At 41.4% G+C, this 27,462-nt stretch overlaps 1 protein-coding gene across 1 annotated transcript in view; it reads right to left on the minus strand.

Annotated features, from left to right (window-relative positions):
- FSHR (follicle stimulating hormone receptor) overlaps window positions 1-27,462 on the minus strand; it is a 162,691-nt gene that overhangs the window by 76,722 nt on the left and 58,507 nt on the right. The window contains exon 2 of the mRNA XM_062208834.1: window positions 16,216-16,287. Coding sequence (XP_062064818.1) covers window positions 16,216-16,287 — 72 coding nt within the window. The remainder of the gene's footprint in view (window positions 1-16,215; window positions 16,288-27,462) is intronic.

Consider the following 27,462-nt stretch of genomic DNA (forward strand, 5'->3'; position numbering starts at 1 on the left):
CACACTTAAAACCAGAGGCATAACCTTGCTTGAGAATGTGCAAAACAGGGACATGGTAATGAACTCCTGTTGCTGCTATAAACGTGATGAATGTCAAGTGGAGGGAGGGCATTAAATGGCAATCTCAGTCCAGTGATTAGCTCTGCGGCATTCCTCCCCTGGAACTCATGCAGGCCGGTGTGGATTTCATTCTGCTCTAGGTTTCCTGGGGGCCTCCTCAGGTGGGCAGCCATGTTACTGGGTCTTGGCTAAGGGGGAAAGGGCACATCAGGCCTGTTTCTTTCTTTCTAGCATTCCCAGTGCCTTCTACCTCATGTCTCCCCAGCCCACCTCACTCAGAATTTTAGCACATTTCCCTCGGGTCTTCTCCCACCAGAGTTCCCAGACATGGACATGTTCTGTCTCTGGCTCCTTGCCTGAATACACATTTCTGCCACAAGAGGGAGGGGCAGGGCTCTATTTGTCCCCAAAGAACCCTACAATGGTGTATCCTGGGACAATGATTTCTGGATTGCATTTTTCAGTGTCCTGTTGTGTTTTCATAGCAAAGCTGTGTTTGTAGAGAGGCTCCCAGAAACGATGTAACTAGAAACATAAGTAACTAGTGATCCTAAAAGCTGAATACCGTTGAAACTGCTAAATGCAATCTGATAGTCGCCCGAAGAATAAGAAAACTTTTTCCTATAATCTGTCATATAGCTAATGGCAACAAAGCATGCCTGTTGGTATTTTCTGTGTGCTTTTCTCTAGTTGTTTCATGTGTGTTTTATTGACACCTACACCGCAGTGGAGGATGTGTGCCAGTTCTCCTGGATTCTCCGCAGCGCGATTCCTGAGAGGACTAGTCCATTGCAGACCTAATTACTCAGTGTGGACCATGGAGTGACAGCATTGCCTTCTCCTGGGAGACGCTTGTTACTTCTGAGCCTCAGGTCCACCCAGACCTACTCAATCAGACCCTCCCTGGAGTTCGATCTCCAGGTGATTTGTAGGCATGCTAAGATCTGAGGTGTCTGGATATACGTGACACTGAGCAGGAGCTCATGAAAAGCTCATTGAGTTTAACTAAAAGAAAAATCCTTTCCTGCAGAGATGAAATCCCGTGTCTTGGCTAAGAGGTTCTGGTTGAATCTACCTGTCACTAGAATATTAATGCCAAAGAGAGGCAGACAGAAATAGGCAAAAACAAAAGAAAAGAAAGGCAATAGATCCACTTGACTTAGGAAATTTTCTTTTTAAAAAAATGACATTTTCCTGAGACTGCATAGGCCAAAGTTTAATAATGGATAGGCCCTATTGAAACATTTCCCCCAGACATAAGAAGGCCCACTTTGCACTTTAGTTTTTGGTGTTTGAATCAGATACACATTCACTTCTAGGGCATCCCTGTCCCCCTCTGCCAAGTGCTTTAAACTCTCATGGACATGTGAGAGTGCAAGTATGACAAAGGCTAAGTAGAAACACTTGCATGTGAAGGTTACAAATCTGGCAGAAATATAAAAGTTAACTTTTGTCCTCTGACTTGGGTCCACTCTTATTCTGTTCTGATGTGACTCTAAGACTCCTGATGTCTAACTTCTCTTCAATAGAAGAGAGATGACAAGGCAAGAGCAAAGTATTATACAGAGAAAGTACAGAGGATGTGGTGCCATGGGAGCCCTCCTCTCTAACTGCTGTCTAAGGCACCACTCTCAGTGTGATTCTGCACTGTCAATCTCAGGCCATTTACCAAACCCTTCTGACCTTCATATCTTCACCTATGATGGGGGCACACATAATTGCTGTAGTTTCCATTCAAAGGTTGGTGTGGGAGATTAATGTGCCAATAGGTATATGAGGAATTTTTGAAGTCACAGGTTACCATCCAAAGATAGTCAAGCTGCTGCTGTGAGTAAGATGAATGAGATCTCTGTTAGTTTGTGTTTATGCATATCCTATTTCTCTCTCTTGGAGAGAAGGTTATCAATCTTCTATAACATATAACATGCTGAACTTATAGCTGTTTATAATAGTGCTATAGCTTGGATATTAGTTTTGATGTTGAGTGTCCCCTACAGGATCATGTTAAAGTCATGGTCCCCAGGGTTGTGTTATTGAGGGCTGGTAGAAATTTAGGAAGTGAGGCCTGATGGGTGTGACCTCAGCAGGTCTTTCTCCCAAGATGGTTGTATAAAAGCCCAGGTTTGGGCCCAACCACTCTCTGCTTCCTGGCTCACCCTGTGATCCGTCCTTTGCACATGCTCTGCCATTGCCATCCGCTGTCCCCACCAGTGGCCAAACCACTGGGGCCACTTGATCTTCAACTTGAACCTCCAAAACTGTGAAATAAAGAAAACTCTTCTCTTTATAAAGTTAGTTGCCATGGACTTTTCATTGAAGTCACAGAAACCTGCTTAATATAAGCAAATTATTGCATGAGATTTGAAGTTAGCATGCCTGGGTTCAAAACTGACTCTGTCACTTACTAAATATTTGATGTTGGGCACCTAATCTTCAACTTCTTCACTGTAAAATTAGGATGATAATAAGATTTTTATGATAATTAACTGAAAAAATGTGTGTAAAGTACATCTCAGTTTCTGGCAAAATAATCACTCCACTAAAGGCAACTGTGATGGTTGTTATTGTTAAGCAAGGTGAGGATTCCCTGGTGTCTCTTGCACTTGCTTGCGAGTACAGGAGAACACACACAACAGCATATACGAGAGTCAAAGGGAGGAGTCCTCAGCTTGGGGAAGCTCATTAGCTCTACAAGCCTCATCCTCGCAGTTGTACAGGGAGTGATGGAAGTTGCCATCATTTACTCCATGATCCCTGATAAATCACTTGATGGATGAGCTGGTGTCATCCATCATCCTGCACTTGTCTTGAGTAGTTGACTGAAGTCTATAAATCTCCTCCTTTTAAAAAGTCTCAACCAGTGATCTCTGATTTGACCTCATTTTCTTGAAGTTAGCATGGAATTTACTATCTATGCAGAATTTGTAGTTGTTGTGGAACTTTGCACAAGAGTAAACCATGTAGCGTTCCTCCAGAGCAAAGATCTGCTTTATTAAGTGGAAAATCTGGTCTTAATAGGCTGACTTGATCAGACTGGGGTGTTTTGTGTATGTGTGAAGAGAAGCCAGGGAGGAAATTTAAGGGAAGATACAGGGGTGGGAGGAGAGTACATTTTTAGCAAATGTCTGAAGACTGGCACCTCAATTTTTAACACTTAGTAAGTGATAATAATAATAGTGAAAGGAAAACCAGCCGAGTCTCTAGACTTGGTCATTCAGGCAGGGAGGTGCCCCTTATTTAGCGGGAGGCTCTCTGAGGCACTATTCTCAGTGCAGTTTAGGCCCAGCCTTCACTAACACGGAGGTGCATGTACACATGGGCATGACAGTCATCCAAACAAGTCAGTCAAGAAAAGACTTTTCACGAATTAAGCAAATCATCTTATGCAGACGTTCCACATGGACTAAAATTACATCATGTGCAAATTAGTCCTGATCGTGCAGTGCCCACTTTATGTTTTTTTAAAAGATTTATTTATTTACTTGAGACATAGAGTTACAGAAAGAGAGAGGGAGAGACAGAGAGAGAGATCTTCCATCCCCTGATTCACTCTCCAAATGGTTACAACGGCCGCTGCTGGGCAGATCTGAAGCCAGGAAGCAGGAGCTTCTTGCAGATCTCCCACACTGGGTGCAGCAGCCCAAGCTCTTGCGCCATCATCTAGTCCTTTCCCAGGCCATTAGCAGGGAGCTCGCTTGGACACGGAGCAGCCAGGACTTGAACTGACACCCACGTGGGATGTCAGTGTCACAGGCAGAGGCTTAGCCTATTTATTTATTTCCTCGTTTAGCTCATGCTCATCACAACCACGTCTGTCTGGGCTGCCTCTGACTTAATAAGATGCTTTAACAATAAAAGACTCAGAATGTGGATGCCCATTGCCTGCCCACCTCCCAACACAGGAACTCCCTTAATCTTATAGTTCCCAGACCTCCACTGCAGAGTCCTGCCCTTAACCTATTACTTAATCCACAGCACTGGCCCCTTATGGTTTTTTTCAAAGGCCAATTGTTTTGGAAGAGCTGGTTCATGAACACCTTAGACTTTGAGTGTCAAGTTTTTAAAACAATGTTACCCTTTCTAGGAGCTAGGAAAGAATAGTTAAGAACAAAGTTAAAAAAAAAATGAGAGTCCAGATTAAGAAAAATAGGATGATGGATATATTAATTAGTTTGTGGTAGTAATTTCACAATGTATATGTATATAAAAAAATGTCAGTACTTTCATATGTCAATCATATCTCAGGAAGGCTGGAAAAAATAGGTCTGGGATGATAATAATAATTTTTAAAAAGTGGTAGAATTTCTTATAGGAAAAAAGGGGGATTCTGAAAGGTTGGGAAAGGAACCAAGAGGTGGAGATAAGAAATTCACAGGTGTGTCTGCCAGTATCATCCCCATGTGCCCAGTCTTGTGCTGGCTGCCTTGGAGGAATATGAGAAGAGGGAAAGGCAGCATCAGTAGTCAGAGGGTGGTTGAGCTGGGATACCATAAATGAGAAAAGGAGCAGATGTTTTTCTTTATTATTTATGCCTATATAACTTTTCAGAGCACGTTCATCTCCAAGTGAAAGTGACATGTTTATAAAACCATTGGCATCAACAATTGCTGTCTGCATGCCCAGACTGTCTCAGAACCTCAGACTCATTGGAATGGTTAACTTCCGCATTATTCATTTAGGTTCTTCCAGCATTTATCCCTTATTCTTATGCTTCTCTCTGCCCATCTGACTTTGGCGTGCTCTGAACTATAAAAACACATTTGGGGCCAGCGCCATGGCTCACTTGGTTAATCCTCTGCCTGTGGCGTCGGCATCCCATATGGGCACCGGGTTCTAGTCCTGGTTACTCCTCTTCCAGTCCAGCTCTCTGCTGTGGCCTGGGAAGGCTGTGGAGGATGGCCCAAGTGCTTGGGTGCCTGCACCTGCATGGGAGACCGGGAGGAAGTACCTGGCTCCTGGCTTCGGATCAGCTTAGTTCCGGCCGTAGCGGCCATTTGGGGGGTGAACCAACAGAAGGAAGACCTTTCTCTCTGTCTCTCTCTCTCACTGTATAACTCTATCTTTCAAATAAATAATAATAATAAAAAAACCACATTTGATCTTTTGACCTGGGTGGGCTGGCCAGCATGGATCTGAACTCTGCAGTGGGGGTCTGTGAAATATAAGATTAAGGGAGTTTCTGTGTTGGGTGTGGGCAAGCAAGGGGTGTCCACCATCTGAGTCTTTTATTGTTTAAAGTATCTTATTAAGTCATAAACAGCCCAGATGGATGCGGTGTGATGGGCATGGGCTAAATGAGGAAATAAAAATAAATCGTTTGTGCATCGATTGAAGCTTGCCTTTAGATTGCATCTTTTTTATTTTAATACCATTCTATTAAAAAAAAAACTATCAGGAGTCCCCAGAGCAGAGCCATGAGGATATTTTTAACTTGAGTATTATGCTGCTTTAATTGTATTTTCTCTGGGTAGATACAAGCATTTTTGAGTTACTGGCATGGAAGAAAAAATCCAGCTCATTTTCTGGTATATCTGTGAGCTCCAACAAATGTAATACATGGAAGGTTTCTCCCACAGTTTCCCTTGTCAAGAAAGGTCAGAAGGGCAAGTGTGAATCTTGCCTCTAAAAGATGGAGAAGATGGCCTCACTTGGCTATTGATTAGTGTAAATGGAAGATTGTGTTTGATGCCAAATCAGAAAAATGTTGAGTAACCCCTTGCCACCTGGAAGTCTTAGCTGCTGCATGAAAGGTGCCAAGCAGAGGTCCCAAGCACCATGATTCCCTTGGAGCAGCACGTGATCAGGAGGATAGAGGGTCTTGAAGATGTTGGATGCTAGTGAGGGTGTATCCCAAGGGGGCTTCCCCAATGCACTGTTTTATTACTATAAGTTTGCTTGTGCACCGTAGGGCTCTCACCTGAATTTTTCCTCTGTTCTCTTTCTTGTCATCATTTCTATCCAAGGAAACTTGACTCTATCCTCACAGATTCAGTGAAAATGACCAACATGTAGAGAGTTAAGATGAATAAAGGGTTAAGGGGGCATCTATAAAATTCTAGATCTCAAGAGCTCTGTTTCCCTGTCAGACTCATACCCTGTCACACCAATGTGTAAGATGAAATCAAAGTGAAATGAAAACAAAACAAACAAAAACCTCAAGCATATAAATTCAAAGCTAATAAATTATTCCCTTTCTGAGCTAGGCAGCTCTTAGGTATTGCAAAGTTTATTTTAAGGACCTACCTAGAAACAGTTGAAAATAAGAAGTCTTAATGGAAACACTAAAACCACATTAGCTCAAAAAATGACAAGAAAAGAGCATCTTACATTCTTGATTGAAGCAATAAATACAACAAAAATACTTATTTTCAGAATATTTATTGAGAACAGGAAATGAGATAAGGACTTTCACCTTCTAGTCACTAACTCACGTTTGATCTGGGCAAATAATGACAACTTAATTGACTCAACTCTTACATTTTCCAACTGCTGACTAAGTTAATTTGCAACTTAACAGACAGCTCAATTTGCAAACCTTCTTGGACTAAAGCTACTCTCAGCAGGAGCTTTACCCAGAAATGAGTCTGAGCACTGGGACTTGTATGGTAAGAGAAGTTCCAAGGAGAGGTTTTTTCCCCCTTTGGGATTGTCCCAGTAACAAATGACTCGAGGTTCTGATCTATGGCGGTTCAGAATACATAGGCAAAGAAATCTTCTAATTATAAATTACACCAAAGGGAGATTTAACAGTTTTAATCTTCCCTTTTCATCCTTGTTTTACTTTAGTAGATAAGTTCAGAAAAATGATAGATATTCTTCCACCTGCTGGTTCACTCCCCAGATGGTCAAAACACCAACAATGGACCAAGTTGAAGCCAGGAGCTTCATCCACGTCTCCCATGTAGGTAGTAAGGGCCCCCAAAATTGAGAGATTATCTGCTGCTTTCCCCAATCCAGTAGCAGGGAACTATATTAGAAGTGGGGGGCCTGAACTGTGGCATAGTGGGTAAAGCCGCTGCCTGCAGTGCTGGCATCCCATATGGCCACTGGTTCGAGACCCGGCTGCTCCATTTCCGATCCAACTCTCTGCTATGGCCTGGGAAAGCAGTAGAAGATGGCCCAAGTCCTTGGGCCCCTGCACCCGCATGGGCAACGCAGAAGTTCCTGGCTCCAGGCTTCGGATCGGCGTAGCTCCGACCCTTGCGGACAGCTGGGAAGTGAACCATCGGATGGAAGACCTTTCTCTCTGCCTCTCCTCACTCTGTGTAACTCTGACTTTCAAATAAATAAATCTTAAAAAAAAAAAAAAGAAGTGGAGCAGTTGGGACATGAACCTGTGCCCATATGGGATGCTGGTGTCGCATGTGGCAGCGTTATCTGCAGCTCCATAACTTCGGTCCCAAGTCTTACGTTTTGATGAAGTTCAAAACAACGTGTTTATTTTTTATTGTTGAAGAAATTGTTGCCTATCTCAAGATTGCGAAAAGTTTCTCCTGTTTTCTTAAAGTTTTAAAGTTTTGTCTTTTACATTTAAGCCTATGAATTAGAGTAAATTTTGTGTAATACATGAGGTAAAAGCTAAGGTTTATTCTTTTCTCTTTTGCCTACCAAGTTTATTCAGCACCATTTGTGGATTATTTTTCCCTATTGAATTCTGTAAAACAAACATTTTTAGGATATAGTTGATAAAAGAACATTTCCCAACTCATGAAATCAGTAGAGCCAAACCAAAGAAATTAACAAGAAAAGAAATATACAAGTTAATATCCTTAGAAATATAGAAACAGAATCCTTGAGAAAATATTAGCAAATGGAAATCTGTGTGTGAGAGCAACTTTTAACAAATACAAATCAGGTAATTGCACTTGCTTACTCAAAACATCCCATTTAATTCCGTAACACTGATACCCAAACTTGTCTCTGTGTCATCTAAGGTGCTATATGATATCCCCTCTTCCAGGCTTCTTCTTTGAGCTTATGTCCTACCAACTTCCTCTTTGTTTAATATGCTTTTGCCACAATATAGAGAGCTACTTTACGTGCTCATGAATGTGCATTGATCAAATTGGATTCAGGCCTGATTATCATCTACCTTAGTGGCCGTTAACTCTAGGTATATATTAAAATCACCAAGGGAGCTTTACAAAATGATTACTGCTTGGACCATACCCTAGAAAAGTAGAATAAAAAATCTCTTGCTTTTCAAGCCTATGGACTATGTGGAAACTCCCTAGGGGATTCCAATGTGCCATCTGAGATGAGGACCTCTGAACACTTGTCCTCATCTTGACACTGAGCGCTTGTCCTCATCTTGTTATGCCCAGGGACTCTAGTCCCCACTTCCCATTCCAACTAGTCCCACATTCACTTCCTATTTTATTTTTTAAACTGAGATCCTTTTGGAGCATCAGTTTTCCCTTTTTGCTTTATTTCAGTAAGTGAAACTCAAGAGTCCTTTGCTCATCAACTCTTAGAGACCCAGAAAGTTGGGCTAGAAGAGACCCAAGTCATCTAAAGGGAAGCAAAGCCGATTGGAACTCAGATTTTCAAGCAGCGGCAGTTACAGTATTTTAGATACCTTTTCCCCATTCTTTCACCTGTGGTGAGTGGGCCTTAAGAATGAGAATTCCGAAGATCTTGAAGTTAGTAAATGTGCTCACAACAGTCCTCGTTCAATAAATCTCTTTCTCTACAAGTCCTTCCATTAAGTTAACTTTGCTTTCCCTGGTGATCTGGGAGTGGAGGCTGGAGTGTCAGACTAGTGTTCTCATTTTTATATGCAAATAAATCACTTGATTATATTTTTTGTCCTTATGTTATCATGAATATTTCAAATGAATTTTATATGGTTCATATTTATGGTTTGGGAGCTATTTCACATTTTGGCTCATTGCCGCCTCATCTGCATATACCATATCTCAACTGATGTTGATTGGTCTCATTTACATATTCATCATGCTCCTATTTTCAAAGATATTTTGTTATAAACTGGCTTTTCTTCCCCTTCCAGTGTTATAATAGCACATAGATGTATTTTTAAAATGCACTCATTTCCATACATAATTTTTCTGGTTACCATAAATCACCACATTGTCACCTACTCCCCCCACCCTGTTCAATGTAATCCTCACGCTTTATACGGAGCTGACATATGGCTCTGAAGTAATTAAAGACAATGTAAACAGTTTACAGTGCACTTTATAAGGCCACTTCACATTGCCGAGAGTTTAATCACTTCCTCTTCCCCCCAGCAAGTCCCAACGCAAGGAAGAGTAGGGAGATTCAAGGTGGTGGTGCTGATGAAGGCTGAGGTGTGAAAGGGGGCCATTTCATTTCTAATGCAGAAGCTTCTGTTCCATGTTCTACCAAAGGAAAAAAAGAAATAAACTGTTTTCCCTGTTGACCTCTGACAGAAGTAGATGGGGCTGGGTTAAGCTTGGCTGCTGAATGAGGAAGAATCACCTAGAAGGGCTAGGATGTGAAATTTCCATCACTCTAAAAGCAGAAAGGGCGGCAGAAACAAATTTGTCAAATACTCAAGTTATTTCAGACACCAAGACTGGCTAGTTAAGGGTCTTAACGATCCTATGAAATAGATCTCAGTGACATTCTTCAGTGAGGGAGATGAGGCTCCGAGAGGTTGAAACATCTGTTCAACATGTGCACAGATCTAATGGAAGAGGGAAATGAAGATGTGTGGATTCAGAATCTCTGCAGGTTGGTCTACTCAGTCTAGTTCCATGCATATGAGGCACATTCCACTGTGGAATATGTATGTTTTATTGCTTAGCCACTACGCTACCTTCGACAGGGACTTGATCTCTCTAAGCCTGTTGTCTCATTTGTAAAATGCCACTAATGGTGGTATCTACCTCCTGGGAAGATGCAAAAGATGGTAATATAACAAGTTTCAACTAATGCCTGGAACACATTAAGTCCTCAATGACATTGGATACTATGATAATAATTTTAATAAGTATCAACATAATAATAAAACCTCTGCTTATCTTTCAAAATCAGCTAAATTCCAGACACTTTCCTTAACCATCCTGGTCACAGTGACCTTTCTCCTCTAGACAACAATAGGACTAATTTTCTTTTTAGCTAGTTCTAAGGATGGAGCCCATTACGCAGGCCAAAGCGAAGTGGAGAGCGTTACAGTACCTTAGCCAGAGTGGTTGTTCCAGGGATGGTTATGTGACCTAAGCAAACCTGACTAAATCATAAGACTTTCACTGGGAAAAAAAAAAAAAAAAGGTCAACTCTCTCCTTTTGAAAAGGACTCCAAGGATATATGAACCCCAAAAAGATATGCTGTTGCTATCTTGCCACCAGAGGTGGGATGAGGGCTGAAACTAACACAACAAAAAGAGACTCTGAGAGAGGGAGAGAGCCCAAGTTCTAAGGACACTGTGACTTTAATAGAGCTGTTTCTGAAGGCACTCTCCCTCTCTGACCATCAAGTTAAATGAGCCATTAAATTTCCTTATTTTCCTTAAGCCTGTTTGAAGTTTATTTTCTTTTGCCTCTCACAGTAGCAAGAATCCTAGCAAATAGATGTTCATATCCCTTATTTTGCAATACTGTCTTGTGTATTTTTATCTTGGCTTTTATTTTAAGTCATAACTACAATTGCCTGTATCGTAGTAGATTCTACTGTTTGTGTGCCTATGAACTCATACATTGTTGGTTATTATCATTCATGGTTTAGTATTTTCCTTTCAAACTTGGATCGCTTATCTACTCTGCTAATTATATTTATCCATTCATTTTTATTCATGCATTTATCAGATATTTATCATATGTACCTGAATCGGTGTGAGGCACAGAGATCTTATACTGGATAAAACAAACATGCTCATGGAACTTACTGTCCTATAGACAGTAAGTTATAATTAATCAAATTATCTCACACAAAATCAAATCAATCATTAATTAGATTATCTCATAATTAAATTATCCCATAATAAAATGTAAAGTTTCTAAGATGATAGTCACCCATAGAGACTAGTGGTAATTTGAGAGTATATAGAGTGGGTGGCTCTGTCTGAACTGAAGAACTCAGAGGAAGCTTTTCTGAAGAAGTGACATTGTCACTGACATTGAAGGGCAGAGAGCAACCAGCTAAACCAGGGAATGGAGTAGAAAAAAGATTCCAGTCAGAAGGAAGAGCACGTGCCAAGGCCATGGTGGGCTGCATGACCCAGTCCATTTTGTGAGAGGAGCTAGTTGAGCCAAGGGAAGACCTGAAGACTACCAGGGGTCTGTCTGTGGAGCGTGGCTTTCCTGGTTGTATTAACAAGTCTCCTTTTTATGTCAAGACCAGTGGTATGGCATGGAGAGCTTTTTAGTGTTTATGAGGATGTGGGTGGTGGGACACGTGTGGAAGGTGACATGATGAGATATGAATTTAGAAAATATCACTCTTGTTTCTGTATTGGACATGGACGTGGTTGAGGGGAGTGTGTATCAGTGGATGGGGCAGCACAAGTTTCTGCTTTTGCAATCATCTAGGAGCTATGGTTTGAATGGTTTTGTGTTCTCCAAATGTCATGTTGAAGCTTAACCCCATGGCAACAGTAGTTAGAGGTGGGGTCTTCTGGGAGGTGGTTGGGTAAGGAGGAGTCCACACTTAAGAGTGGACTAATGCCACTATACAAAATGTTTTCTTGAGTTCACTCGCTGTTCCTTGCTCTTCTGCCATGTAAGGACACCACATTCATCCCCCTTTCCCTTTTACCATGTGAAGACACGGCCAGAAGGCCCTTAGCAGAGGCCAGCACTTGATCTTGGGCTTCCTAGCTTCCAGAACTGAGAGGGAAAATAGATGTCTGTTCTTTATAAAGAATCCAGTCTGTGGTATTCTGTGTTAGTAGCACAATAGGAATAAGACACCAAGGAGAGATTATGGTGGCTAGTAAAAGAGCTAAGTGAAGAGGTTAGAGGTCTAACAGTGAGCTAAGTACACAGGATTTAGTTCTGTTTCATTCAAAATTAAATCACATTCTGATCTAGCCTTTAATGTACAATTAAGGAATCTGGGAAAACTTATAGATTCCTTACTTAAAATTTCAATTGATCTTTAAAATTTACTTGGCAGGAAGACAAACAGATAGTCAGACTGATCTTTTACATCTACTGATTCACTCCCTAAATGTTCTCAGTGGTTGGGGCTGGGTCAGACCAAAGCCAGGGACTTGTAACTCAGTCTGAGTCTCACACATGGGTGGCAAGGATTCAATTACTTGAGCCATCACTGCTGCATCCCAGGGTGTGCCTTGTAAGGAAGCTGGAATCAGGAGCAGAACTCGGACTTGAACCCATGCACTCTGATATGCAATGCAAGTGTCCCAAGTGGCATCTTAGCTGTTGTTCCAGACACCTTCCCCAAACCTGTAAATTCTGAAAAGACTCTGATAAATGTATTATCAATGCAATTATTAATGCAATGTGCACAGTGTTATGGTTTGGAAGATGTGGGAAAGTTCTAGAAAGTCAGAGGTGTAAACATTTCATCTGGACCCTGGAGGACAAGGAGGATTCTATAGATTCTACCAAGTAGAATTTTCAGCAGAAGGATAGCATTTACATAAGAACATTTTCAAAGTATATTTTGTTCATTTGTTTACTTATGTTTTCATTCACCTGCAGCTATTTTTTGATCACTCAATGTGCCAGGCATTGTCCAAAGGACCAGCTGTCACATTCTAAATAAGCAATGTGATGTCTGGTAATGATAGTTCAGGGAATGGAAAATTGTCTCCCTTGGTGAGTATGTGGGGTACACAGTGCATGTGGTGGTAGATAAAGGGCTTTGATTTCTGTGCCAGGGAATTCATACTAAATTTCTAGAAATGAGTGTCCCTTAGAGATTCTTCTGCAAGGGAATGTGAGTAGTGTGGGTCTGGCAGCAGAGTGACAATGAGACTGGAGCTGGGACAGGCATGGCAGCTTCACATAATAGGTTATATAAGTGCTAATGAGGCCTTGGACTCAACAGCAGTCAGAGTGAGAAGATCACTGGATTTCAGAGTATTTTTCATGGAAAGTCAGTAAGACTGAAAGAACATCTGGGTCAAGGGAGACTTTGTATTTTCTTGCTAGAAAGCTGGGCAAATGGTGGTAACTGGGCCCTGTGAGAAGATTAGACATTTAAAGATAAAGGTAACGAGATCATTCTGGATTTGCTAGATCATGTACTTGTCATTGACTTAGGTGTGGATGTTTTGGCACCTCTCCAACTCAAAGCAAGAGCTATAGCCTGAGAGCCTGAGACGATAGGTGGGGTTGCAGATGCAGGTTTAGGAGCCAAGGTCTTCTGTATATAAAGAGAATTGAAAATGAATCTTGATGTGAATGGAAGGGGAGAGGGAGTGGGAAAGGGGAGGGTTGCGGGTGGGAGGGAAGTTATGGGAGGGGGGGAAGCCATTGTAATCCATAAGCTGTACTTTGGAAATTTATATTCACTAAATAAAAGTTAAAAAAAAAAAGACATCACTTGATGAGTAATGGTTTGGGGATGGGGCTATGAAAAAAGAAGATGGCCAAAAATGCAGTTCTAAAAACATCCGGACTTTTGAGAGGCAGTGGAGAAACAAGACAGATGGAGAGAACTGGACATGGAATATTCTGGGCGGCTAAGGGGGAGGAGAGAAGTATGGATATCCTAGAATTTAAAACGGGAAAGACTGGAGAAGAACATACTAACTGGTCCATGCAATCCAAAGCTATGGCACCAATAAGTATCAAGAAGACAGAGTAGAGGCCATTGGATCTGGCAGATATGATATTTTGGGGTCCTTTGATAGAATATTTAATTGTTTTGAAGAATTTGTGGCCAAAGAGAAGTGTGCAGGCTGAGAAGTGATTGAAGGAAAGGACAGGGTGGCAGTGAATAGAGCCTGCTCTTTGAAATCAGTGGTCATGGTGGGAAAGGGAGAAAAAATAGCATGGTAGAGAGGCAGGCTTTATAGAGAAAGCTTTTGTTTGTCTTCTTTTTCTAAAAAGATTGTGCAAAACTTGGTCACATGAGCAGAACGAGTGAAAGACACTCTCCTTTGTGGAGAGGGAGACACGGAAGAGGACCCCAACATTTATTAATTTCAGGACACTGGCTAAGGGCTACAGGAAGAGCATAGTGGATGGGATGGTTCAGGAACAACAATGTGAGCATGACTGGGAAGTGAGACAGAGGATGAGGTGGGCAGGAGACATACGGGTGCACATAGTCTCTTCATAGTTTGTATCAGGGCCAGGCCCTCTGCTAGGCAATGTTTTTACAACTTAGGACATAAAAACGATGAAAAGTTAAGATGACCTTCACTTTATTTTTAATGTCTCACTGTGTCAGTACACGGTGATTGATAAAGAGAAGGCACAAATGGACAAGGTGTAGCTGAGAAAGTTGAGTTTCTGAGCTACCTGCCTCTGAGCTGTTCTGTCTCTGAGATCATTGCTGTGTCGATTCAGCCCAACCATTCACATCAGCATGCAGAAGGTTTTGTCCATGCTGAGGATTTGGGCAGGGGCCAGGCTAACCTGCTAAATGGAATCTGACTAAAGCAAATTGTGACAGCCAACATTTCTGTCTTCAGAATTTATTCCTAAGCAATTATAAGAATGTTTGGGCAAATGGGAGTATCCAATAGTTGTCTAGTCTATGTTAGCTCCAGGCAGGGGAATGAGAAATCCATTTGGGAATACACCTTGAGCACGGAGTTCTTCAATCCTATTGTTCCTCTGGTTTCCCTGGTGAGGTCTGTTCAGCTGGGAACTCCCACCTTCTAATCCCTGTGAGTGTTGAATGTCCTAAGAAGGTAAGCCCTGGAAGACTGCAAGTCTTAAATTGGGCTTTCATTCCACTTGAAGTTAGAGATTTGAGGTCACGGAAGACCTCATTTATAACTTCCTGTTGATGCACAAGTGAGGAAACCAAGGTCCTGAGAGGAGAGAATGTAATTTGATCAAGGCTACATGGCAAATTTATATTAAAATTAGCACTGAAACCTAGGGTTCTGATCACATCTTATAAGCAGGTAGTTTAATTGTTGAAACACATTGCTTTCTTTTGTTAATAAATTACTTTCTGTTTAGACATTAGCAAATAATCTTTGGTTTTAAAAAAAATACACACACACACATATTTGAAAGGCAGAGTGTTGGGGGTAAAGAGAAGGGAGCGAGGGAGGGAGGAGGGGGTGGAGTGAGAGAGAGAAAAAATTTTTCACCTAATTGTTTGGCTAGGTCTAGACCAGGCTGATGCCAGGGGCCGGGAACTCCATCTCTAAGATGGGAACCAAGAGTGAAAACTGAATGGTTTCAAGAACGAGGAACACAGGAACTGGAGGGTTGCTTTCTTTGTAGAAGGAAAAGGTGGTTGCCACTGTGTGTTCTGTCTATCTGTTGCTGTACTTCCTGACAGTTAGGTTCTGTCACCTGCTGTACTGCTGGGGAGGAGACCACATCTCTGTGAAGGCCTGGGGAGGGAGTCCCAAAAGCCTCCAAGGGAGAGCAGGTTATGTTAAGCATGGGAGAACTTGCTGTTCTTTTTTTTCCCACTGCATCCTTCTTTGAGAAAACCCTATCTGGGGAAAAACCCCTAAATTAAACCCACCCAACCAGAAGCGAGTGGTTGTAGTAACACAGGACTCTTCTCTTTTCCAAGGAATTCTCGGTCAAGGCTATACACATTCCTAACACTGTAAAATGTTTATGTATCCATTACCACTTGTCTGCCTGCTTGGATCATGAACAAGCACTCTAGAAAGTCTCTAAGGTACAAATGTGAGGACCTGCTGTCAATTAAAAATTAATCAGGTAGAGTAGAAATGATTTCTGAAAGAGAACAGCTATCGGCAGTAAAAAGAGATGCTGGCTGATGAAAACTCCGCTCACGGGGACTTGGGGAAAAACGACTTAAACACACAGAGAAAGAGTGAGGATTACTTGGATTGACCTTTGCTCATTTCAACAGCCACACTCTGGAAGATTCCACGTTATTGTTTCAGAAACGTGGCCAGAAAGTGAAAGGAGGAAAAGAAGCAAAATTTGCTCTGTGCATCATTCTGGCTTCTAGTTGTGGATCAACCCCATAGGGGTAGTCTGTCTGTGACTAGCTCACTTGAGGCATTCACACACAGCAGTGTCAGTACATACATTTTCTCCAGCTCCCCAAATCCCGAAAATGCTCCTTTTGGGATGACTCGAAGCCTGGTGAGGACAAACCTCCTGAAAAGAGAGTGGACATAAAATATCACAACCTACCCAGTAATGAGCAATTGAGTGCCTAAGGTATACTATCAGTAAAGAGCCAGTGTAATACTAAGTGTTGCCATATTAGTAATGGCTCAACTTGCTTTCCCTTTCTCCGTCTTCATCCTCGCCACAGAACAGCAATATTGGCACTATGAGGATATTGGACTTTGGAGAGGATAACGAACTTACCCTGGGCCGCGTGGCTCGGACATGGCAGCGCTGGATAGGCACTGTGCTTGTCTCCACTAACTCTCTGCTACTGCCTCTAGGCCTGCAGTCCCCTCTTTTCTTTACTCCAACTCTTGCACCTCTTCCCTGATTGCAATGCTCAGCTGACCTTGCTTCCTATTCCACAGGAAAATGAAACCAATAGAAGAAAACTTCCTGATGCTCTCCCCTGGCTCGCGCTGTCCACCTGCTGCACTTTGCTTGAGCCACACTGCCATCCCTCCTGGTAACGCAGGTGAACCGTCCGGGCTCCTCTCTGAGAGCAGCCTCTCCAGTTCACCCTGGATCTCTTCCCCTCTCGCCCGGTCCCCAATGCCAGCACGGTGATTCCACCTTTGCTTTCATACATGTCCTTTACTCATTTTCCCTTCTCTGTGGGATTCTGCCCATTTGTATAAAAATGTACCATCAATTGTCCCATCTAACATGCCATCCCTTACCCCTGGCTGCCTTCAGCTTTTCCTGTTTCCTTCTGCTTGACATATGTGTCTCACACCGGCCTCAACATTCCTGTCAATGGCTCGTGATCTCAGTCAAGGAAAAATTCAGGTTGTTTCCCAAGCCTCTCGGTACCTCACAGGAGCTCCCTGCCCTCTGTCCTCATAGACCCAGGAACCCCAGTTTCAACCACTCTCCCCTTTGCTGAGCCACTGTGTGACATAGCCTCTTGCTATCCATCAGAAAAGCTGGGTTCCTTCTTGCCTAATGTTTCCACATCATCGGTTCTCTCTCACTGGAACTTTCCTCTCCTAGATATCCTCCTGGCCTGCTCCCTCAGCATCATTTGCCCAGAAGAGTCACTTTCTCAGTGAGGCTTTCCCTAGCCACCCTGTTTAAAATGACCATCTCCCTAGCTTGTTTCCTGGTCTCCTCTCCCACGTACAGCTTTCTACAGAGCACATCCGACAGGTTGTACATTCTGTTTATTTATCTGTGTGTGTATTTGTATATTTCCCCCTTTATTAAATGAAAGTTCCACCAGGCAGGAATTCTTTGTTTGACTTGTTATTGCTATAGACCAAATGCTCAGAATAGTGCCTGGTACATGACAGGTAGAGGATGTAAAACCACAGATACTCAAGTCCCCTCTGGAAAATGAACTAGTATGTGCCTGCAATCCATGCAGTCTTTCCATTTACCTTAAACCAATTCCAGATTCCTTGCAATACCTAACATAGTGTGAATGCTGTACAGATGGATTGTGTTGTATAGGAATTAATGACAAAAAAAAAAAAGATTGTATATGTTCAGTAAACTAAAGATACAATTTTCTTTTTCTTTTTCCTAAATACTTTTAATCCACAGTTGGTCAAATCTATAGGTCAAGAAATCATGAACATGCAGGGCCAACTACATTGTGTTTTTTTTTTTGGGGGGGGGATACAGATATTCCACAAATGTTTTGGAAAACATTGATTTATTTGAAAAGCAGGTGAGAGATACAGATAGAGATAGAGGTGATAGAGATGGAGATATACTCAATCTAGTGGTTCGCTATCCAAGTGTCTGCAACAGCTCGTGATATTCCAGGCTAAAGCCAGGAGCCAGTAATTCCAACCAGGTCTCCCACATAGCAGAAACCCGAGTACTTGGGCTTGCTTCCTAGCCCATTAGCAGGAAACCAGATTGGGAGCACAGGACTCAAACCAGGCATTCCAATATGGGGTGCAGCATCACAGGTGTCACAAGCAGAGCCTTAACTCACTGTTCTATAATGCCTGCCTCCAGTAAACAGTTTTTGACAGTGATGCAATCAAATTGCTTAGAAATCAGTGGTAAGATAATTAACCCTTCTACCAATACACAAACAACCATCTGGAAAACTAGAAGCAAAGCAAAACAAACCAAAGCCAAACAACATAAAAGTACCCCTTTAAGTCATACACAAATTGGAAAAGAAATTGTAATTACAATTAGAAATTTTGCTAGGATTGAATTATAATGCAAAAAGAACATATCAGACCTGTGAGATTTCTAAACTGCTACTTATAGAGAAATTTATATCTTTAAATTATTATATCAGAAAAGGAAACAAAGTGAGATATTAAGATAATAAATGAAATAGTCAACACTTGATTATAAGTTAGGCTTTGTGTTGAATGATTTTGCCCAACTACTGTTCTGAACACATTTAAGGTAGGGTAGTCTAAATTTTGATATTTGGTAGATTAGTTGTATTAAATGCATTTTCAACTTAATGATATTTTCAGCCTATGATGGACTTATTGGGGGCATTTACAGCATCATAAGTTGAGAAGTGTTAGTATAGATAAAGTTTAGGCTTAATCTATAACGACTTGGTATTTCACGATTATAAGGTCAATTATCTACCTAAATTTATGGATAAAATGGATGTTTTCTTGTGACACTGAAAGGCTTATTATAGTTTCAATGACCCTTATACTTTTAACATTAATATGACTATTATATAAAATTACATTTACTTGAGTATTTATTCAAGAAAACTGAATTTCTACTTAGCATTTTAAGCTTTATCACAGAAGTTTTATTCTGACAACATGATAATCCATTATGAACTCACTGGTCTAGTTCTAATTAGTTCAAAAGGTGTCTGCAGACTGTCTTTAAATGAGCAACAAGTAAATTCTCAGTGAATTTTTGTTTTAGAAAGAAAGTAAATAAGTGTCTGTTAGTAGATTAAAACACAGGGCAACATTTTAGCCTACCTTGAGAGAGGAAACTGATGGGGCAAAGGGAAGGAAATAACAAAGATAAGAGCAGAGATGGATTCAAATAAGAGCAGAGAGGATCAACAAAGCCAAAAGCTAACTTTTTGGAAAGATTAATAGAAAGAACGTATGTTCACTTTGAACAAGAGAGAGAGAGAAACAATGAGAGGCGTGAAAAGTGGGACTTAACTACACGTATGAAAGATTTCAAATTTTAAAACTCTAAGAATGATTTCATAAAATTAGATTTGAAAAATGAGACAACATGGATTATTTTCACTGAAACATAATTATAAAGCTGTCTTAGGACAGGTAGGAAGATATAGAAAACTGAATGGATCTGTAAGTATTAACAAATCAAGTTGGCAGTTTAAAAAATACACATTGACAAGGTCAGTGCCATTCTTTTATAAGAAATAAATTCTATCTCTTCAAGGAATAGTAAAAGAGGAAATGTTCTCCAACCAATTTTATGGGGTTCTTGTAGCACTGATAACAAATCCGACAGAGACAGTAAAAGAATGAACAAATGTAGGCCAATTTTAACTTATTAATGTAAAAAAAATGAAGTTATTGTATGTACACACATAAAAACACTCTATAACCAACCTAAGAGATTACTATTAGAATTAAAGAGAAAGTCTAGAAAGATAATTGGGTATATTATTAGTGCGTAAGATAATTTACATTCCTATATACTAATGCTTCTCAATTATTTTAAGGTATACTAATTATAATGGCTATAAAGTTGATATAATGTCAAGAAATTAACTTAAGAAAAAAAAGACTTGGATTTAAGGAGAATAATCAATTGCTTAATTGAAAGAAATGAAATAATGCCTACCTTGAACTACTAAAAATAGCATGTTCATAAATGGGAAGTCTCAATATTATGATTTTTTGAAAAATTATTTATTTATTTTGAAATTCAAAGTTACAGAGAGGGAGAGACAGAGAAAGAGCTTCCATCAGCTGCTTTACTCCCAAGATGGTTGCAAAGCTGGGAATCAGAATCTTCCAAGTCTGCCATGTGAATGAAAGGGGCCCAAACATTTGGGCCATCTTCTGCTTTTCCCAGTGGTACAGCTGGTACACAAACAGGTGTCTACTGCAGACAGTGGCTTTACCTGCTATGCCACAACACTAGCCCAGTGAAGATATATTTTAATCTACATTAATATATAAGTTTGATTCAAGAAATATCTCTGGCACAGTAGTTTTCAGTTTGTTTTGGCAAGCATGTGTGGAAATTCACTAACTGATTAATATGCATATGGAAGGGTAAGTTTTAATGAATAACCTAAACAATTTTTAAAAAGTAGAACAAGATTGGGGAAAGCGGCATATCAGGCAACATGGTTTTTATAAGGTTATAGTGATTTAAAAGCTCTGGTATTGACAGGAATTAGACAATGGACCAATAGATGGAAATGAAAAACACATGTATAGACCAGTAATGAAAGAAAATGACAATTAGAAGGTATTGTTAAAAATGCATGAGGGACGGCATTGTAGCGTAGCACGTAAAGCCTCTGCCTGCAATGCTGGTGTCCCATATGGGCACTGGTGTGGGTCCTGGCTCCTGCACTTCCAATTCAGCTACCTGCTAATCACCCTGCCACCCTCGTGGGAGACCCAAATGAAACTCCTAGCACCTGGCTTCAGTCTGGCCCAGCCTTGGCAATATGGGGAGTGAACCAGCAGATGGAAGATCTCTGTCTCTCCCTCTCTCCCTCTGCGGCTCTGACTTTCAAATAAATAAATAAATCTTAAAAAAAAAATCTTCAGTGTGTTGTCACCTGATGAAATTCTTTAAAAAATGCAAACACCTAATAAACATATGAAAGGATGCTTAACTTCACTAGCAATCAAGAAAATGCAAATTTAAACAATTAATTAGATACCATTTCACACCACCATATTGGTAAAAATCTCACAGTAGAATAATAAGACATTTCCTGTTGATGGAAGAATAATTTGCTGCAAATAATTTCAAGAGCCATTTGGCAATATCTATTAAGGATGAAGATACAGATGCCTTTTGAGCCAGTTATTCCACGTCTCTCAGCCATACATGCATCTGGAGACAGGTAAAAGATTAATCACTAGGGGCTGGCACTGTGGTGCACTAGGTGAATTCTCCTCCAGTGGTCAGCATCCCATTATGGGAGCCAGTTCGAGTCCCAGCTGCTCCTCTTCTAATTCAGCTCTCTGCTAATGGCCTGGGGAGGCAGTGGAAGATGGCCCAAGCATGTGGGCCCCAGCATCCACACAGGGGACCCCGGGGGAGGCTCCTGGTTCCTGGCTTTGGATCAGCCCTGCTCTGGCTGCTGCTGCCACCATTTTGGGGAATGAACCAGCAGAAGGAAGACCTTTCTCTCTCTCTCTCCCTCTTTGTCTGTAACCGTACCTTTTAAATAAATAAATAAATAAATAATATCTTTAAAAAAAGTTAATCACTGCGGTTATCATTCTGGACACAACTCCTATGTCTATGAACAACAGCGTGAAGGAGTATTAATGTACTGTGCTATACTGTCACAATGCCAAATTATAAAGCAATAAAAAGGAACGAACTGAGTACAGCGGCCTGCAACATCTAAATAACCCCCTAAAGCATAATGATGAGAGAGGGGGAAAGTTTGGGAGATAAATATACACATGAAAAGTAGGGTATAATTTTTATAAAGGTTAACAACATGCAAAATAATGCAGCGTATTGTTTTGTGTTAATCATGTCATTTTACCTTGGATTTTTGATGCTTTGATATCTTGGAGCTTTGCAGGCCCTGCAGGGACTGAACCACCCAAGGGTAGCTAAGTCCTGGAGATAGCCAACCCCTAGGCTTTGCATCTTTCATAGCAAACCAACCCATCAAATGTCTTTGCTCCTGACCATCTTCTTTGCACAGCTCTTAGGCTAGGGCAACTATTCTCTGACTCTAGGGCCATTTACTAGGAAACTAGGGATGGTTCAGATACTCTTCAGGGTCTGCTGAAGTCATTCAAAGCAGTCTATCTTAACCTGCTTACCATTCATGCCTGTGGAAACCATAGTAAAGGCTCTGGGCTGCATTTCCCCTTGTTTCCTCCATCTCTTGACTGACCCTGGTGCTTCCCTCTTGGTGAGTCTTCCCACCCATGGTTCCTGGGATCTGGGAGTGAATCTCATGCTACTTTTTCAGGGGCAGTTGTCTCCTGATCTATTGGCCTCACCAAACCCAAATTATGTCTGTATGTTAGAAACAAATTAAGAGATGAGTATATATTTATAAAAGCAAAAGGAATGACTGACACTAAAATCAGTGTAGTATTTACATCTATGACAGAAGAAAAGGATTGGTACATGCCTACATTTTTAAAAAAGGAACTGTACAATTATGAAACAAATGTTAATTTTGGCAAGGTTGAGTAGTGTCTTCTAAGTATTCTATTATTCCGTACACATCATGCTTGAACTATGTCATTATTAATTTTTTAAGATTGAAGTTCTCACCAGGCTCTATCTCAAGCATCATTTATGTATTTATTTGTTTGTTTTTAAACAGAGTTGCTTAAAAGTATCACAACCTTCTTCTCAGATGGCACCTTTCACCCCTCTCTGCAAGGGCAATAAAGTGCCTGAATGATTTCTGTAGGGATGCATAATTCACCAAGATGGCTCCAAAAAGGAAAATTTTCTTGACTATATTGCAAGTTACTTAATGTTCCTTCCATAATAAATGGGTGGGTGGGATTCACCCTTTTTCTTCCCCGAAATTGGAAAGCTGTAGGCTTCCCTTGAACTCCGTCACTGTTAGAAGCAATTCATATCTTGGGCAGTCCATTCACCCTTGGCCAGATTTAATTTCCCTTTCTGGCTTAAAGGAGAATGTTTGAAAAAGATTCCATAAAAAGCTTTCTGGCAGCCTGGAAAATAGCCAATATTCTTTTTGAGAAAGCTGCCTTTTTATGATGGCCCAAGTGTAAATGACACTGGGCTCTGTGTTCTTTGAAATTCACACAAGTTTAAAAATTAAAGTGAGAACAGCTTGGAAAAGGATATAAAGTAAAGAAACTGACCACCTTCCTGACCTCAAAATGCCAAGAAGTTTTGTGATTCACACTCTTTAGGTCTAACTCTTACTCTCCTTAACTTTCTGGGAATGTATATAGGAAAAGCATCCAAGGAGGATTGAACTAAATAAGCCAGTGATTCTGCAAAAACAGAGTCTAACTAGAATTAGCTATTTACCACCACCTTGCAGATGACAATCCCACTTTCAAAATCATTTGGGTGTCTAACAGGTTGCTTGTCTCGTGTTGCTACACATGAGTCTTGAGGCCAGGTGGAGGCAGGGAAGAACAGTTGTTAGGTAGGAAGAGGTGGGTTTCATATATAACTGGTTCTTCAGTTAAATTGTTACAAAAATTTTTTTTGCAATTTTGTAATCAGTCCTGCCTTGTACAATCAAATAAATATGAGCGTCCCAAATATGAGTGTCATGGTGCTGAGTGACATACAGACAAATTAGGTCATCCAGCATCAGCCCATGTCCCAGCTTCATTCAGCATAGTAGGTAAATGAGAAGGATTCCAGTGGGATTTCAAAGTCTCCCAGTGAGGGTTTCTTGAGAGAGAAGTGTCAAGTGTTCTCTATGGTCTCTCTTCATGGCATGGAATGGATGCAGATATGCTGGGTATTGATTGAACTAACTAAAGGGGTTAATGCATGTTGGTGCAATTGCGGGGGTGGGGGGGTGCAGGATGTGACCTCTGAAGGTGAAAAGGCCCTGTGCTTTGGGAGAGAGTGGCAGACTGGATTTCCCAGGGCACCAGCTTGGGCCCAGCTAAAGGGAGCTGCTCATCTGTAGGAAAATGGACCTGGCAGCAAAAGAGAGGCCGTGTGAGCAGACTGCTGGAAGCCAGTGGAGGCGGTGTTGCTCTTAACAGGAAGTCCTCATGGACAGAGTTCCCCAGTAGGGAGAGTCCTGCCCAGCCCACAAGAGCTCCCATGAGAATAAGAATTAGCATTTGGCTCTCTGCCACACCCAGAGGGTTCCCAAGCTCAGTGGTCACCCCGATTGATACTGTTCAGTCCACCTCCTCTGCCTTCCATCTTTCTGCTTCCTGGGCCCAAACCATTGGAGGAGAAGGTGGAATAAGGAAGAGAGAAGGAGGTCATTCTTCTCCCCCAGTTGTGGGGTTCCAGGCTTGAGGGAGGACTACCAGGTGGTGTCTAGAAGTTTTAGGTAGGATGGAAAGTGGAGCTTTAATATTAGACAGTGTGGGCTTGTATTGCAATTATGATACTAGGCCAGTTATGACACCTGCCCATAGTTTCACCCACGGTATTGGAAAAAATGAGCCAACAGAGTGGATTTCCCTTCATCTTGATGAGTGCATTATGAGTTTTGAGTTGGTGCAAACCTTCTCCAAGTCATCCTGTGCCATGCTTCATCTGGGGGAGAAGGAATGGAAAAGCAGGGAAAACATCTTTGTTCCTGCCCTCCCATCCCTGCCTCCTGTTTTAGTTCTGATTTACATGGGCTGTTGATGAAAAATTTCATGTAGAAAGGGCAATTTGGCTTTATCTTTTGACATGGGTTAAAATAGTTAAGAACATATGCAAGTCAGGGCCCAGCCCCAAGGATTGTGTATGTAATAACAGAAGGGTTGGCTGAAGGAGAGGACATCCAATTGTCTAGATGTTCAGTCCCCAGTAGACCACTTGTTCAACCAGAATTCCAGCTGATACGTCTCAAGTAGACACTGCCAGAGGCCAACGTGTCAACTTACAATGCCGGGATGTTTTGCTTAGGATAAAGTTTATGCTTACGAGATATAAACTCATGAGGCAGGCACCACTCCAAGGCCTGCTCCAGTCCCCTGCATTGTGCCCTGAATCTCCGTGACTTCCCCTCAACAGCCTTTCCAGAGTGGCAATTCTTTACTTTTATCATCTCCCAGTGAACAAGTGCTTTCTAATAGCTGTTTTGAATCTGCTTTCCTTTTCTTTCCATTTATGTCCCCTTATCTCAACATCTGTGCTAGGCTGATAAAAGGATGTAGGCACTATTGCTTACTATATATCACTCCAGACTTTATCTCCTCCTTCACACAACCTTTACATCAAGGTTGTGAGATGTTTCTTCCTGACTCCCCCACCCCCACCCGGTTTGCATTGACCTGCTGGCCATGGGATTGCTCTTAGAATTTTATCACCTGCTCAGTTTCGTCGTCTTACCCGAATCAGCTACCTGATTTATAACCCATTTCTATATGAAAACTCTGGATGAAGAAGCAACATGTTGAAGAGAAAAGGATACTAGGGTCAAAAAGGAGAAGTCTGAGCTCTGTGCTTGCTCTGCTGTGTGGCACACAAGTGACTGGGCAGTGTCAAGTCCCACCTGTAAATTGCACGGATTGGCCCATGTGATCTCTAAGGTTCTTTAAGACAAAAAGCACAATGTGGTTATATAGTAGAATTCCCTACAAATGCTCTCCCATTTCAATCTTATTACGTTTAAAATCGAAGAGATAATTTTATGTTAAATGTTTGGCAAAGAATGAAGCCCATCCTAGGGGTTACTGAATAATAGCAAGGGTAATATTGTTCTGGTTACAATCAACGACTCTTGAGCCCCTTCCTTTCCATCTCTCTGTCATCAGCCAGGACAGACACTCCTCCTCTCATGTCTACAGCCTCGCTCCTCTGGTGTCTAGTGTCTAATCTCTCTTATCTGCCTTGATCAGCGTGCTTCCCCTAAACACTGATCGCCATAACACTCTCCCACTCAAAAGCAAGACAAAACAAAAGCCAACAGAAATAAAAAAACATGCAGAGCCCCTTTGATGGCTCACATTGCTGCTGGGAACTTTAACCCATTTGTCATCCACTGGAGGCACTCCACAATTTGCCTCCACTTTCGTCTGAAAGTTCTACTGCTTATTGCATGTGAACTCAATTCTGACCAGGCTGTCACCACTTGTTGGCCTGTGTTGTATCTGGACTAAAATCCAATGGATCTTGATATTATCTTCCTATAATGATATAGAAAATTCTCACTGGGGAGAGTTTTTACATACTATACAAGCTTGAGACTCTGCCCAGAGGGGTGTGTCCTACCAGGTGTCCTTGTTTTAAAAGCTCCTCAGGTCAGTTTCATGCATAGTCAAAGTTGAGAACACCTGCTTTAGTATGATGGACAAAGAATCAGCAGCAATCTGCTCTGATCATGTGTGGAGAGCTGGCAGCCACCTGTGAGCACAAACAGAAAGGTTTTTACAAAGCTGCTCCTATCCCAAATCCCTCTCCTTTCAGTGCATGGTGAGGGCCTGATCTAAGCAATTCCATAGAATTTGAGAGGGGTGGGAGAACTAGATTAATGAATTACTATGAGTCATTGCAGAAATACAAAGGTGGGGCTGGCATTGTGTCATGGCTGGTGAAGCCAACGCCTATAATTTAGGCATCCAATTCGGGTGTCAGTTTATGGGCTGGCTGTTCCACTTCTGATCCAGATCCCTTCTAATAGTCAGGGAAAAGCGTCAGAAGATGGCCCAAGTGTCTGGACCCCTGCTACCCACATGGGAGACAGTGGTTCCTGGCTTCACCCTGGTCCAGCCCTGTTGTTGCAGCCATTTGGGGGAGTGAACTAGCAGAGATTCTCTCTTTCTCTCCCTCTTTCTCTCCCTTTCCCTCTCCATTTCCCTCTCTCTTCCTCTCTCTCTCTGTAACTCTGACTTTCAAAATAAACAGATAAATCTTTTAAAAATGCACAAGGAAATAGTATACATGTACACTCCCTTGGATACTGCATTCTTTGATAGATAAAACTTAAGTTTTTGGATAACTGGGGCTGGGTCAGGATGGAGAAGGTGCTGCCCAAAGTGTCTGGTGCTGTGAATCAGGGTAGTGGATATCATAGTAATGAAGGATAAGAGTGTTAGAAGTAGAACAAGTAAGCTAGAAGTGGGAATTCAAGATAGAGTCCTGGAAGAAGACACTGAAAACTGAGTGTCCATTTGATTTTTTGATGGATATTTACTATATTCCCATTCTAAGCCCTGATGACATAAGAGTGAAAAAAGACAAGTGTCTGCCCTAATGAGCTTATGATTTAGCCAGGGAAATAAGCAATGAGAAATGTTCTTTAAAAAGCAGGTGTAGTCATAGGATTATAACTTGGAATGAAATTCCAATCCATGTATAAAGTAACAGGGAGAGAGAAGACAAATTGATTTAAAA

Source organism: Lepus europaeus, chromosome 13 (assembly GCF_033115175.1).
Source record: "Lepus europaeus isolate LE1 chromosome 13, mLepTim1.pri, whole genome shotgun sequence".
In the NCBI taxonomy this organism is placed as follows: domain Eukaryota; kingdom Metazoa; phylum Chordata; class Mammalia; order Lagomorpha; family Leporidae; genus Lepus; species Lepus europaeus.